We start from the raw sequence: 13597 nt of genomic DNA on the forward strand, positions 1-13597 counted from the left end.
GTGTTATTTTGTCAAACAAATGTAACGATTTTTAACCTTTGCATATACCTCTAATGTGATGATGTACGGTATTGGTGATCAATAAAACATAGAATACGTAATATACCAAAATTAATACATAATTACAGAAAATAAAATAGTCCATTGAATTTTAATGTCTGTTATACATTATACATATATGTTCTTTAGTTAAAATGATTTCACCATTCTATACAATATTTAACGTATGTTAAATTTACAAATATCATAAAACTAGATAAAAATATAAAACTGTATGTGTTACTCTGTCTATTATTTCGATATATAGACTGTAATATATACTATTAAAAATTGTTAATATAATAATTGGTAATCAGCGAGGTAAACATTGTATATGTTGCATGAGATTCAAGTAATGTGATGGATGCAATAAAAGATAATCATAGAAAATGATATAAGAAAACACTCCTGAGTCCTGACGTTACAAATTGTACTATACTACGTATTATGTAATACATTATAGATAGTATATAAAATTTGTAGCAGGGAATTCCCAAAATCTTTTGCAGATATGGACGAGATATGGCTTTTTAGGTTCTATCCGACGCAATTAAATTAGAAAAATTGCTATAAATACTACATTCATAGTACCGTTTTTTCATGTTTATATTAATTATTTTTATCTTCATTTTTAATGAAAGGTAAAAGACGCTTATATTCTTATGGCTAACTAATTTAGACTTATAGTTTAGAGTTGAGAAGTGGGATAAAATTTTTGGAATGTGAAATTTAGAATTCTAATAAATATATAAATAAATACTTAAAATTTTTATAAAAAAGTTAAAACGTAATTTTCGATTTTCAAAAAGAAATTTTGAAAAAAAATTTCTAAAACATTTTTGAAAAAAAATCAAAAAAAAATTATAAAAAAATTCAAATTTGAAAAAGTATAACTCGAAAACATAATTTTTTTTAAATAATAATCTATTATATATATAGATAACAAATGTATAAGAGTCTTTGCTACTTAATGAAAAAAGATATTTTTGAAAATGTTACTTTAATGGTGGTAAAGATGAAAAGTAGTACCATGAAAGTGGTAAACATGAATTTTCTCCATTAAATTAGTATAATATAAACTACATCATGACCATTATGTGGCTATATATCAAAACAATATATAATAGAACAATTTGATGATTTATATAAAATAGAAAGATTATGTGTTTCATATAGAACAATAGAATTTTATCAAATATTACATATCTTTTTAGAAAGTATATATTTGTTTTAAAATTTTAACCATATTGTATTAAAACTATGTTTCAATTAATATAAGTCATAAATTTATTTAATTATTAATTATGAAACTAGAAGTAAATATAATCAAAGGAGGAAACAAATTTAAATAAAAAAATTAACTGTGTGTCATGAAAATGCAATAGTCATTAATATAAATTATACATACAATATTCTAAGTATATGTTTGTTATTGTTGACTTTTTTTTGGTTAAAGAAGAAAGTTTCCCTACTTTTATTATCTTTTTCTTTGTCATTTTAAAATCTGGAAAGGCTCTATCCTTTTATTTTTCTGTTTAGTGGCCAGTTTGAGAATGTATATGTAAGCTAAATTTCCAAAGTATTATTATTATATTGTTTAGCAAATAATGAGATCACGATGAAACTATATTTAACAGGATTAAAGATTGTAGAATAATTGATCTCAAATAATGTATCTTCGCATTATTTTTAACGATGGAATGTCGAGGTGCACGCTAAACACATGGAGGAAGATTGGGTCCACATATCATCCATAAAATATGATTTACGAAGATTAATTTTTCTGCAAATGATACTATTCTTTGTCTATAAATGTTAATTAATTTTTTCCAGCCTGCGTTAAAATTCAGTTAGTTCTAAATAATTAGAATAAACAAGTTTATAGATGATAGATTGGTGTCGATAACCCAATCGGTGTATATGGCTGGCTAATCTTAAAAGTAAATGTACATTTTACGGACATGTAGATAAGTAGATATCGTCCGAATTATTTTGATTTATGAAATATTAACTTTATGAAACTGAATAAATAAAACAATTACATTTTTTTTAACGCTGGATAAAAAAACAATTACATTAAAATCTAAATATTATTATTATTTTTTTGTAACTTAATCTAAATATTATTTTCAGTTGAAAAATGTAGAATTTAACCATGGACGATGTCATTCTCAGACTAAGCAAAACACCCACCATAACTTCAGTTTAGTGATGGTTTTTGGTAGCATAAAGAACTGAAAATGCATATTACAAACGGTTTGATGTTTCGGATCTGATTAACTATACTCCTTTTTTGACTAAATATTATTTTCTATCAAAACACAAACTGAACACGCAATGGCCGACCCCGTCTGTTTGTTAGAATAACCAAAGCCCTCTTAGTGATGGACATGTGTTACGTATAAGATAGATTATATACGAGATTAGTCTTCTGTCTTTTTTTTAATACTACAGATCACACGACTTAGCTAAATGTAAACAATCCATTCATACAAAGCTTTATAAATTAAATTCTATATATCTGTATATTCATCAATTTACTTGCGTGAGAAGTAAAATTGTTTCCAAATAGTATTTGTTAACGATGACCTTGGAAATAAATTACAAAATTACTATAATGGGGTACTAAATATAGTTAGAAGAAAAATTCAAGTGGTTTATGGTTAAAAAATTCAACATAGTTTAGTAGATGAACGATTATAATAAACATGATCCGAAAAGACCTATAAATTTTGTTAGTATTTTATTGCGCTTTCTGGTTTCTACTATGGTTAACTCCTATTCTCACATGCACTTAAAATTACAAAAAAATACATGATATTTGTATTAGATAATGCATATATGAAAATTAACTTCAGTTTGTATTTTTAATGTAAATTCTTAATAACTTTCTGGTTCTAATTTGTATCAACTGGAATTTTACTACTGTACAGAAATCTAACTATTAAAAAATTAGCAACACTTGACAATAAAAAAACTGCTTTACAATTTTTTTTGCAAAGTATAAACTACACCAAAAATTATTTTGCTCAAGTAAAACTGAATATCAGTTTGAATAAAAATGCATAACATATTTTCATCAAATAACTCTTTCCTTTTGTAAAATCTGTATTTAAAATTTTTATAATATTATTTAATAAATCAGTTTCCTACGTATTGCGATCACGTTAATTCTCATGATGTTTAATTACAGAGGCACCCTAAATGAATCAAAATATTTTTATTGAATAATATATGCCAATTAAAATTTTAATCTTAGTTTCCTTTTTATATTTTTCCTAATAATATATATAATAAAAAAGTAAAAATTCATATAAAAACGAAAAAATTATAAATAAAAGAAACATTTTTATGAAAATATATTTTATATATAGTGTGATTTCGTAAAAAGGAAAGTTCACAAAAAACAGTTTTGATGCTAAAAATAACCATATCTATAAAACATAATATTAAACAGCATATATATATATATATATTTTTTAAAATTAATAAAATATCTTATTTATATCATTGATGAAACACATGTTTGATATATGCTACTATTAAGATGTTTATTCATTTTTGCATAATATATTTTTGTTAAATTTTAATCTTGATTGAAATTTTATATACAATATTTATCAAACTAAATTTAGAAAAAACACTATAAACTTTAATCAAACCTAATATATCACTAAAAATTCTTTAAGGCTTAATTTTTTTAAAAATCTTTTTGTATATTTATATAAACCAATATGAGTTTCCATGGTTAAGATTATTTAGAATATTTTAAATTTATATTTTGTACATCTAAAGTATAAAGTTACTTAAAATTTTATTGATATCCGTTCATAGGTTTTCAAAATTTTATCGGTAATTTTCGTTTATAAAAATTCATACTTACCATCATTTCAATTTGTTCTACTATTTGTACAAATCCACAAATATCAATTTTACAAAAGAATTTATGAAAGTATGTATACACATTTAAGATGAAGAACTAAACTAATGCATGAAATAAAACTAATCAAATTTAGTTTAACTAGAATCAAGACTAATTGTGGTTTGATTTAAAGAATTATGTATAATTCAATATAATCCACAAATTAGTAACTTAAATAATCTAAATTTCATGCCCAAAATCAAAAGTCTAATTCCCAAAAAGAACAAAATTAATCAAAATATGAATCTATCTCAGCACAAAAAAAAAATACTAGGGCCAAAATACTATAGTTAAACTTGAAGAAATAAATACAATTCGATATGTCTAAGTAATAACCAAATTTATTAGATATTATAAATCCAAATTACATGTCAAACTAAAATAATATAATATTACTTAAATAAATCATACATCTAAATTACAAAATAATTAACATTAAAATAAGAATGCTAATAATAGTGATATATTAATTTGTGAATATTTATATGTCTTTTTTTTACAACGTGAATATTTATATGTCATGCACGGAAAATTACCTAGTTGTAATATAAATGAGATGTACAGCAAAAACTTTTTTTTTGGTTACTAGAACGAGTCAGCTCTGGTGATAAAGTGGTTGCGGCTGTAACTTCCGCCACCCGGGTTCGATTCGCGCTGGGAGGGACTATTTACATTGTTTGGGTTCCCGGCAAAGAGGTGTTTTTTAAAAAAGTTACTTCATGTTATATGATGTCCGACCGATGATGATAGCTTCGCAATGCCTTCTTTAACATCTAGAGACGCCTTTCTAGAACCAGAACCTCCCCTACAATTTTATGGGTCCTATTCAAAATAAAAATCCTAACTTCACAGGATACTATTTGTTTATTTTAAAACCATAACAATATATAATTTATTCAATGTTTTATATTTTCATAAACAAATTCTTTATCCATTTTTTTTAGTTTGGCAATTAATATATGTAGGCTTTTACCAAAAATACACATCATACATATATAATAATATTCTTCTAATATAACTCCTTGGCTCCTATAAAGTGGGAGCTTCATTTAAATGTTTCAGATGAATATCTACAGACCCGGCTCGTATCGTCTCTAACCATGCCAGCTGGTATTATTGTTGGACTAATTAACGAAGACTTAAAAATGAAAACAAAAAGTCAATATTTAAACGAGTTGCTTTATTTTTGGAATAAAAATGACTTTGGCTGCAGAAAAAAATAAAAAACAAAGACTGGCATCACATCATGTAAACCTTGATTCATTCCATAATCATTAGCATTGACAAAACTGAAAACCCCAATTATTAGGAAAATTATAATCAAAGACGAAACAATTTTCAATTTTATAAATTCATCACGAGGTATATATGTTTTTCATTGTTTGACAGCAATAAATGGTAATGGCCGATTTAGACTTGCTACTGTACTGGTTTGATTCACCGAAGAAGCAATAGAATCAGTATGCTACATAAAATATATACTCTTATTAAATTGTTTATATTTTAAATATGATATATATATATATATATAATTTATTGTAAATTTATTTTAAAATGTAAATTTTATTTTCTGGATATAAAAATAATTTTATGATATTACTAAATAAAATACTTTAATTAATTATATTTTTTCTTAATTTTATCAATTATAAATACAAATGCTCTACCGAAATTTCATACGAGAACATTGGCATTAGCATACTAAATGCTTTTCTAGATGATTTTATTAATAATTAATCTGGATTGGATAATGCAAAGTATAATGCTTATACTAATGCTCCGCTAATCAAGGCCTATGCTAGGCTCTTCCAACTAATTTGAACGCAAAGTTAGTAAGTCGGTTCAACACAATCGGATTGGCATGAAAAAGACCGATAACTATTCTAAACCGGATACTCATTCACCTAAATACAACTATTTGTTTGTGAGATACTCTACGTTGTAAATCCCTCCAATGGAGATGGATATTCTATTACTTCTAACGTTTTCTTATCACACACTTTTTTGAGCATTGGGCAGCAACAAATGACTATAAAACTAAACAAACCACACCCTTTCTATATAACAAAAACAAAAATCAAAGATATAAATCAATTTTGGTAGGAAAAAAAAAGAGAAACAACAAACGAGGACCTTTAAAAAAAAAAAAAAAAAAACAAACAAACGAGGACCTTTTACAAAGCTGAGTCGGTATTTAAAAAAGATGCGGCTATTATTGTATGCTTCATGTAAACATGTCTGTCCAACCCTGCCGTACCTGCCAAGTAACCAACGTTTACTTCCTCAGCATAGCACAGTTTTATCTCCACACCCTTTACAATGCTCTTCCTTCTTCCACCCACTGAGCGAAATCATCTGAGACGCCCTTAAAGATGGAAATTGGACCTGAAGGAACCTAATAAAGAAGGGAAAACCCCACCGAGTCAGTGTCTTTGTTTGCCAAAACTGACAACTTGTAAGTTACAAGTAACTTCAATACTTTAACATGATTACCAAAAAAAAAAGAAAAAAAAAAGTAACTTCAATACTTAAGACTGATATGGTAATGAAGGAAAATACCTCAATAATTAAGTCTGACGACGTGGAGCTGCAAGAAACATTTAATTATTAATTCACCAAACTTGTATATATATGTATCTCAACTTACTTAGAACAAATGTCTTCATATTATAAATGGGCTTCCAATGTGCCCTTCTTATGATAGGGTAATATATAAGAACTAGGTTAAGATTTGCGCCTTGCGCCTTGCGCGAGATCAACATTATATATATAAATTATTTTATGTGTTAAATATTTTTACATATTATAAAATAATAAATATATATTAAATAATTAAAAATCAGTAACTATTAAATATATAATTAAATTGGTGTGAACATATAAATCAATTTTATTAATCCAAAATTTTTTTTTTATATTTGATAGGATATGTTATTAAATTTAAATGATACTAACATAGATAATATATTTTAGTATATTTTTAATATTAATGTCTATTAAATGATGATTTCTACTCATATAGTTTTTTGATCATTTGTATCTTTTATAGAAAAAAATTTAAATTACTGATAACAAAATTTTCATTGTGGGATTAATAGTCTTAGTAATTTATAATTTAAAAAAAAAGTTGTCAATGATCGTTCAAAACTTTTATCAAAAAGTTGTTCAAAGTAAATTTTGAAACTAAAATATTGTATTTTATATGGTGTAGAGTTTAATTTAAAACGATATATATATATTAATCTTAATAATTAACTAAATTAGAATTTTTACTTATATAATTTTTGTAATCATTTGTATTTTGTCATAACAAAAATTTTAAATCATGGATTATAAAATGTGAATGTGAGACTTTTAACAGTTTTAGTAATTTATAGTTGTTTGTAAAAATTCAAAATATAAGATATACATAAAAATCTAAATTTTTATTATATGGTTATTGTGGTTGTTTAATTTATTTAATAGTTTAAAATTAAACAAATATGATAGAAGATACACTATTTTTTATCAAATCTTTATTATTCAAAATCATTAATTGCCATATATACTTTAGCCATATTAGTTAATTCCGTAAATTTTATTTAAGGAAATAATAAAGTACATTAATGATTAATTTATTGTTAGTTTAATAAAAAGCTTATTATATAATTACATGGACCAACATATTTCTCTTAGTGATGACATGTGGTTACAAAAAATAAGTTGTAATGGTTTTCAAATAATATATAGGGGATGCTATTTAGTAACGATGTATAAGGATGAACAATGATTTTTACCTGCAACGTTCAAACATTTCCTCTGCCGTAATGAATGTAGCATTGTATGAGTGTGAAAGACCAGGTGCATCTTCGAGCCCGTGAGAATCAGACGTAGAGCCAACCTCTAGAAACATCTGCCTTGATCCTATTCCTCTCAAATTATCTTCATCGCGAATAACTGAGTGGACTCTGTAGATGTTATCAAAGAGGAAGAAGAATCAGAAAGGAGTAACAATTAGTGTTTACAACAAGTTAAAGAAAACTCTGATGAACCACCTTGAAGAAGATGGTTCTGCTTCACAGAATCCAACTTCTGAAGTGGTTTCCCAGCCACCGTTTGAAGTGGTTTCCCAGCCACCATTTGAAGTGGTTTCCCAGCCACTATTTAACCCTGCACGTGAAGGCTGATGATTTTCTTGTACCAGCTCCTTCGGATCCAAACTCTCCAAGATGAGGTTATCGGAAAAGGATCTTGAATGATTTGGCCTGTAGTTTATATTGTGTAATGGAATATAATCTTAGCATTTGAAAATATATCAACTTGTACATTCTGGTAGAGAGTTTCAGGTTAGTCAACAAAATTAGGAACCTCAGCTTATTGATATTCAAGTTAGAACTATTTCTCATAGTGTTTCGCTGGTCAGAGGGCAACTCCCACAAGGCTGGCTTCCCCAACTGAGGCTTGAATTCCCCCAAGAACCTGTCAAAAGAAATAATCCCTAGACTAAACAAACACGTAGCCATTTTATAAGAAAAATAGATGGAAAGTTTCTAAACCAGGCTTACACATTTATGGCGTTCTGCTTTTCGCTGTCCTGAAAAGTGTTGTATAAGTGGCGACGCAAAGCTATGATCTTATCACGGTTCTTCTTTATTATGTTCCAATCACCTCTAAGAGCACTGAACATCTGTTAAACCATTATTTTTTTTTTAAGTTGTTACTCATAGTTCAACGATCCATCTCAAGCCTAGAAGAAAAAAGTGTTGGAAAGCAAATCACCTTGATGTGTGCGTCTGAGCCAGCATACTGCATTGCAATTGCATCACCCATATTTTCATAAACTTCCATCAATTTCTTTGCCAAAGGATTGTTCTTATCGACGATAGGAGGTCCTCTGATACCCAATTTCTGCAGCTGACGAGCAAGAGCTACCAATCCATAGGCGAACTGAGCAACATTAGTACGATCCAAGCAGTCTATGCAGTTTGACCTAAAGACCCCAGTTTGACGCATGAATATATCTGCCTTCAAAGCTTCTTGTTCTGAGCTAGTTGCCTCTTCATCTTGATTCAGAATAGGGCTACTGGAGAATGGTAGCATTAGTATTAGGACTTACCAACAAACGTGCAATACAAGTAGAATTAGGTCTTAGATAGACGTAGTGAATACACAGCTCCTGTTTCAAATATTTAGTTCTCCAGTTTGTCTTTTCTAAAAGTTTTTATTTTTTTCGATTTTTCAAAATATTTTAGACAAAATTTTCTTAAATTATTTTATTTGAAAAACACTCTTCAGATATATTTTAAATTCAAAAAGTTATAAATTTTATCCTAAATAATTTTACATCATAAATATAATTTTTGACCAAAAAAAATATAACTAAATCATAAAATAAAAAATCAACTATAACTTTAAATGGATTTATGCGGTTCTAGTGGTTACATTTAAATTTTGACAGATAACCCTAACACATCTTAGAACTAACTGGATTTACGCAGTTTCAAAATTTGAATGGGTGAGTTCTAAGTGAGATGGGTTTATCGTTCCATTTTAACTTCCCTAACATACCAAGCTTACTTGAAAAATGTGTCGTTAATTACGAGATCAGCTCCTATGCCTGAAGGAACCTCACCGAAAAATAAGTTAATTGATTCCAATGCTTCCTTCCCATCGGCACACAAGAGCTTGAATGCACGATCAGCTCCACTGCAAAAAAAAAAATCAAGGAAAAAGGTGTAAAAGTTTTAGGAGGTAAGACTGATAAAAACAATCCACCAACTTGTGCTTATAATAAGTTCAAAAATGTAGCACCTTTTGTAGTGTTCATTTAGATCAAAATGGTTTGCCTTTAAATGGTTCTCCCTCCTGGTGCCTCCGTTGATAAACAAGATTGCCTTTTCAAACTCTTCCCGTAAGATGTTTTCCCGATGCTTTCCTGCCTGGTATCACAAATAGCACAGATACACACTTAATCTTCCATAAACCAAATGCAGTGTATAAAATTTGACTTGTCTAGGAAAGTCCACTTTTAAAAGATTCAGGATGATTATAAGCTTTCCATATCTCTGTTTCAGATTCTCAAAGTGGAGTTTAGTAGCCACGTAATTCCGGTCCTTGTTGTTCACTGTGACAAGTAATAAAAGAGAAACAGAAGCGTTAAGAGAGTCAGAACTGAGGATCATTTTTTTTTTTGAATGACTAGGAGGTTCGTACATATCCTAACACAGGCACATGCCATTGAAGAGGAGACTCGTCCTAACGGAACTTGAACATATGAGCTCTTAGAAATCTACTAGAGTTTTTCTCTTTTTTTTTGGTCGAAATGTTAAAAAAATGTACTAAAGTTCTAACCATTAGGCCAACTTCTCGTTGGTATGCATTTGGTGCTTACATATTATATTGGGTTGTGGGTTGAACACAGATGGTTTCTGTGACCAAAATAGGGGAATGGAGCCTCGCATCTGCACGACTGATGTCATTGGAATTTTCTGACCCTCTGGAACCTCTTTGGTAACAATCTGCTCTGTCTCAACCTCGTTGGCTACGCTGCCTTCCTCATTTACACCACGCCTTAAATATCTGCACATTAACAGATAGAGGAGGCAGTGATTGTTCTAGTTCAGATATAAAGGCATATCAAAGACTAGCCCCTGTCTTTGAGAGGGAGAGCTACTAGTCCATGAGACGGAAGCAGATATGAGAAGAAGAATAAGAACGTAAAGTAATGGTATCAAGATGCAGAAGTACCTTGTACCAGCATAATGGCGTGAACGACGAGCAATGACAGTCAGTATAAATTGTTCATCAGACACTAAACATTTAGTCTGTATAAAGCAAAGGAAAAGTAGAGATTAGGTCTTGTTGAACTAGCAAAGTTTTGGGAACTCTTTAGAATAAACCAGTTACCTGTTGAAAGAATCCATATACCAGTGCAACTGTCCATACGGTATTCCGGAGGTTCCTTCTGATTCCGTGCGTTAAATATTCATTCCACACGAACATGGTTTCGTCGTGAATTTTTCCTCTCTCAGTGTTGCATATGTTCTTTTGGAGGCTATACATGAGGTGATATGTGTAGCTGAAGTAGAAGTCTTTGCTAAGATCCACCATGTTTAGGAGCTTCTTGTACCTGTAATACAAAGGGGAATATTAAGGATAAAAGTCTCATATCGGAAACTGGAAAGGATTTTAAATAAGATGGAGCCAATTCACTTTATGAACTGGTTTTAGGTTGGAAGCTTATCTAACTCAATAAAGAACATGTCAGATATGTGTTTTGCTAAGTTAGTTTACACAAGAATATTTGCATATGGATAACATAACCGTTACAAGAATTATCGTTTAAATACTTTCGCTCGGCTGAAGAATCAGCATCTATCGTTTTCCTGGAAGGATATGGAATCATGATCATTTGACTCTCTGCTACACCATAAACAGTATGTCCGCAGATCTCGCCCACTTTCTTTCTTCTTTTAATGACCAGCATGTAATAAGGCCCCAAGAATTTCACAAACCCTGCACCAAGAGAATCTCATCCATAAAATTCAAAACGACACACACACTGAGAAAAAAAAATACAATGCTTTGAGACAAAGTCTCTCAGTACCAATGATTCCATAGCAAGTTGTCTCTGCTCTAAGGCCACCATACTTCTGGTTCCCTCGACTAATCCATTTTTTAAGTTGGGTGATTTCGTCATGCGTATACCTTGTAGGATCTTCGAATAAATTCAACTCGTTTGGATCGGTCCGATCAATCTTAAGAATCCTCCAAAAGGTTTTCTTCTCGTCTCTCCCAATCAAGTAATAGTTCTGCACAAAAAACCAATGTATTCACATCTTTTATATTATTACAGAAATAACTTACAACAGAAAACTCCACGTTTTTTTTTTGTGAGAGGGCCTTTAAGCCGAAGAGTCTAAGTTATGGGGTGATTGAAATAACCCGTAACTTTATGTTTTTTGGTGTAAAACACTATTTGTTCTAGAAATAAAGCTATATACAACCATTTTTTAATTTTATAAAGATTTTTTGGCTGTAAAATTTTTAATACAAAAAAGTTTGATTAATTGATTTATATGGTATTAGATTCAATTTTGGCTGTCTAGAACATCTATAACTACAAACAATCACCCCTATGTCAAGCTAACCATCATGCCTTACACTACAAAGTACAAACCATATGAAACCAAACAGTCTCATCTAACATAAACCGAATCATCTTACGGGGTTTGCGGATCAGAAAATAATTATAAATATATATATTGGACCATATATACCCTCCTTTCCAGAAACATAGATTTTTTTTTTCATTTGTACACATATTAATAAAATACATTAAATTTCTATTGTAAATATATTATATTCTATAATTATCAATTTTAATAAAATTAAGTTAGTAGTAATTCAAATAAATTCAATTATTTTTAAAAGTTTATAATTTACTATCAAATAATATATAATTATAAAAACACAAAAAGTATGTTTGTGAAACAATTTAAACATTGTATCTTTATGAAACGTAGGCAAGTATTGCATTAATCGCAGTTATCGGTAAATCAGTTGAGGGTAAAATGATCACAGCAATTTCGAACAAGAAGAGTAACATTCACGTAACTAAGATTAGAAAGTAGAAGAGATTTTGTACCGTGCGAGTGCGGTAGAGCGTGAATTTGTGAAGAACGGGCAAGTCAACCAATTTGAGCATCGGCTCCGATCCCGTCAGACCAAAAGAAAAACCCGACCAGACCAGACGAGAGATAACAAGAAGTCAAGAACGAGAAGTCAAATAGATTTTCTCACAAGAATCTATAGAATTTGCGAAGCAAATAACAAGAAGAAGACTATAGGATGAAGAAGATAGAAGAGTCGAGCCGTCGAGGATGTGACCAGGTCGGAGCCTCGGAGGAAGATTTTTAAAAGGTCAAAAACAAATTTAGTGTTTGCTTTTTTTTCTTTGTAAATCTTTTCCGCGCTAAATCGACTATATTTATTGAGTACAATACGCGGCCATTTCCGAAGTACCTTCTTATAAAAGGTTACTACCTTTTTGCCTATTCAGTTATTATATGTAATACTCCATCCAATTATTATATGTAATACTCCGTCTGTGATTGTCCAAAAAAAAAAAAACCGTCTCTTTCATTTTAAGTGTCGTCTTAGATTTGTACATACAGATAAAGAAAATAATTAATTTTTTATATTTTCTACATAAAAACACAATTACCTATACACTTAACCATATTTCAACTAATAGAAAAATAAATTGTTGAATAAAATTAATAATTTTGTATTGAAAGTCGAAAGCGACACTTATTTTGAAACAAAAAAATTTCTTTACAATGACACTTAATATGAAACGGACGGAGTATACATTAGATCAAAACTTTTACTTTTCATATTTTTTTTTCATCAAATACAGACTCATACCGACTCTGTGAAAATATAAAAACTAACCTACTTTATCCGAGAACGTTCAATAGACCTTTAATTAATTTTATCAACATAAAATTATATTAATATTTAATTATTAAATATAAATATAACGTATATTAACATTTTGTCGGCGATTATTTTAAAAATTGATTCACACTAAAATTCTAAAACCACATGCATTGAGGATTTCAACAATTTTTCGAGAATTTAAAAATACAAAAT

General features: G+C 29.0%; 1 protein-coding gene across 1 annotated transcript; it reads right to left on the reverse strand.

Annotated features, from left to right (window-relative positions):
* Positions 1-5767: 5767 nt before the first annotated feature.
* On the reverse strand, positions 5768-12985 carry LOC106436835 (phosphoinositide phosphatase SAC5-like). The gene is made up of 15 exons (XM_048765187.1): positions 12588-12985; positions 11547-11751; positions 11290-11455; positions 10847-11069; positions 10688-10764; positions 10332-10519; positions 9967-10064; positions 9752-9879; positions 9518-9646; positions 8720-9023; positions 8506-8627; positions 8309-8419; positions 7996-8205; positions 7738-7908; positions 5768-6548 (listed from the first exon to the last, which is right to left on the reverse strand). Exons 1-15 carry the CDS (start codon positions 12645-12647, stop codon positions 6434-6436), a joined length of 2307 nt encoding a protein of 768 aa, XP_048621144.1. The 5' UTR covers positions 12648-12985; the 3' UTR covers positions 5768-6433.
* Between the last annotated feature and the right edge of the window lie 612 nt (positions 12986-13597).

Source organism: Brassica napus, chromosome C8 (assembly GCF_020379485.1).
Source record: "Brassica napus cultivar Da-Ae chromosome C8, Da-Ae, whole genome shotgun sequence".
NCBI lineage: Eukaryota > Viridiplantae > Streptophyta > Magnoliopsida > Brassicales > Brassicaceae > Brassica > Brassica napus.

Excerpts from the sequence above, each read along its gene's own strand:
- LOC106436835 (XM_048765187.1), bottom strand. The coding sequence starts at position 12,647 with ATGCTCAAATTGGTTGACTTGCCCGTTCTTCACAAATTCACGCTCTAC. Across the intron at positions 10,765-10,846 it reads TATATGGATTCTTTCAACAG|ACTAAATGTTTAGTGTCTGA; the intron begins GTAACTGGTTTA and ends TGCTTTATACAG. Across the intron at positions 9,647-9,751 it reads CTAAATGAACACTACAAAAG|TGGAGCTGATCGTGCATTCA; the intron begins GTGCTACATTTT and ends TTTTTTTTGCAG.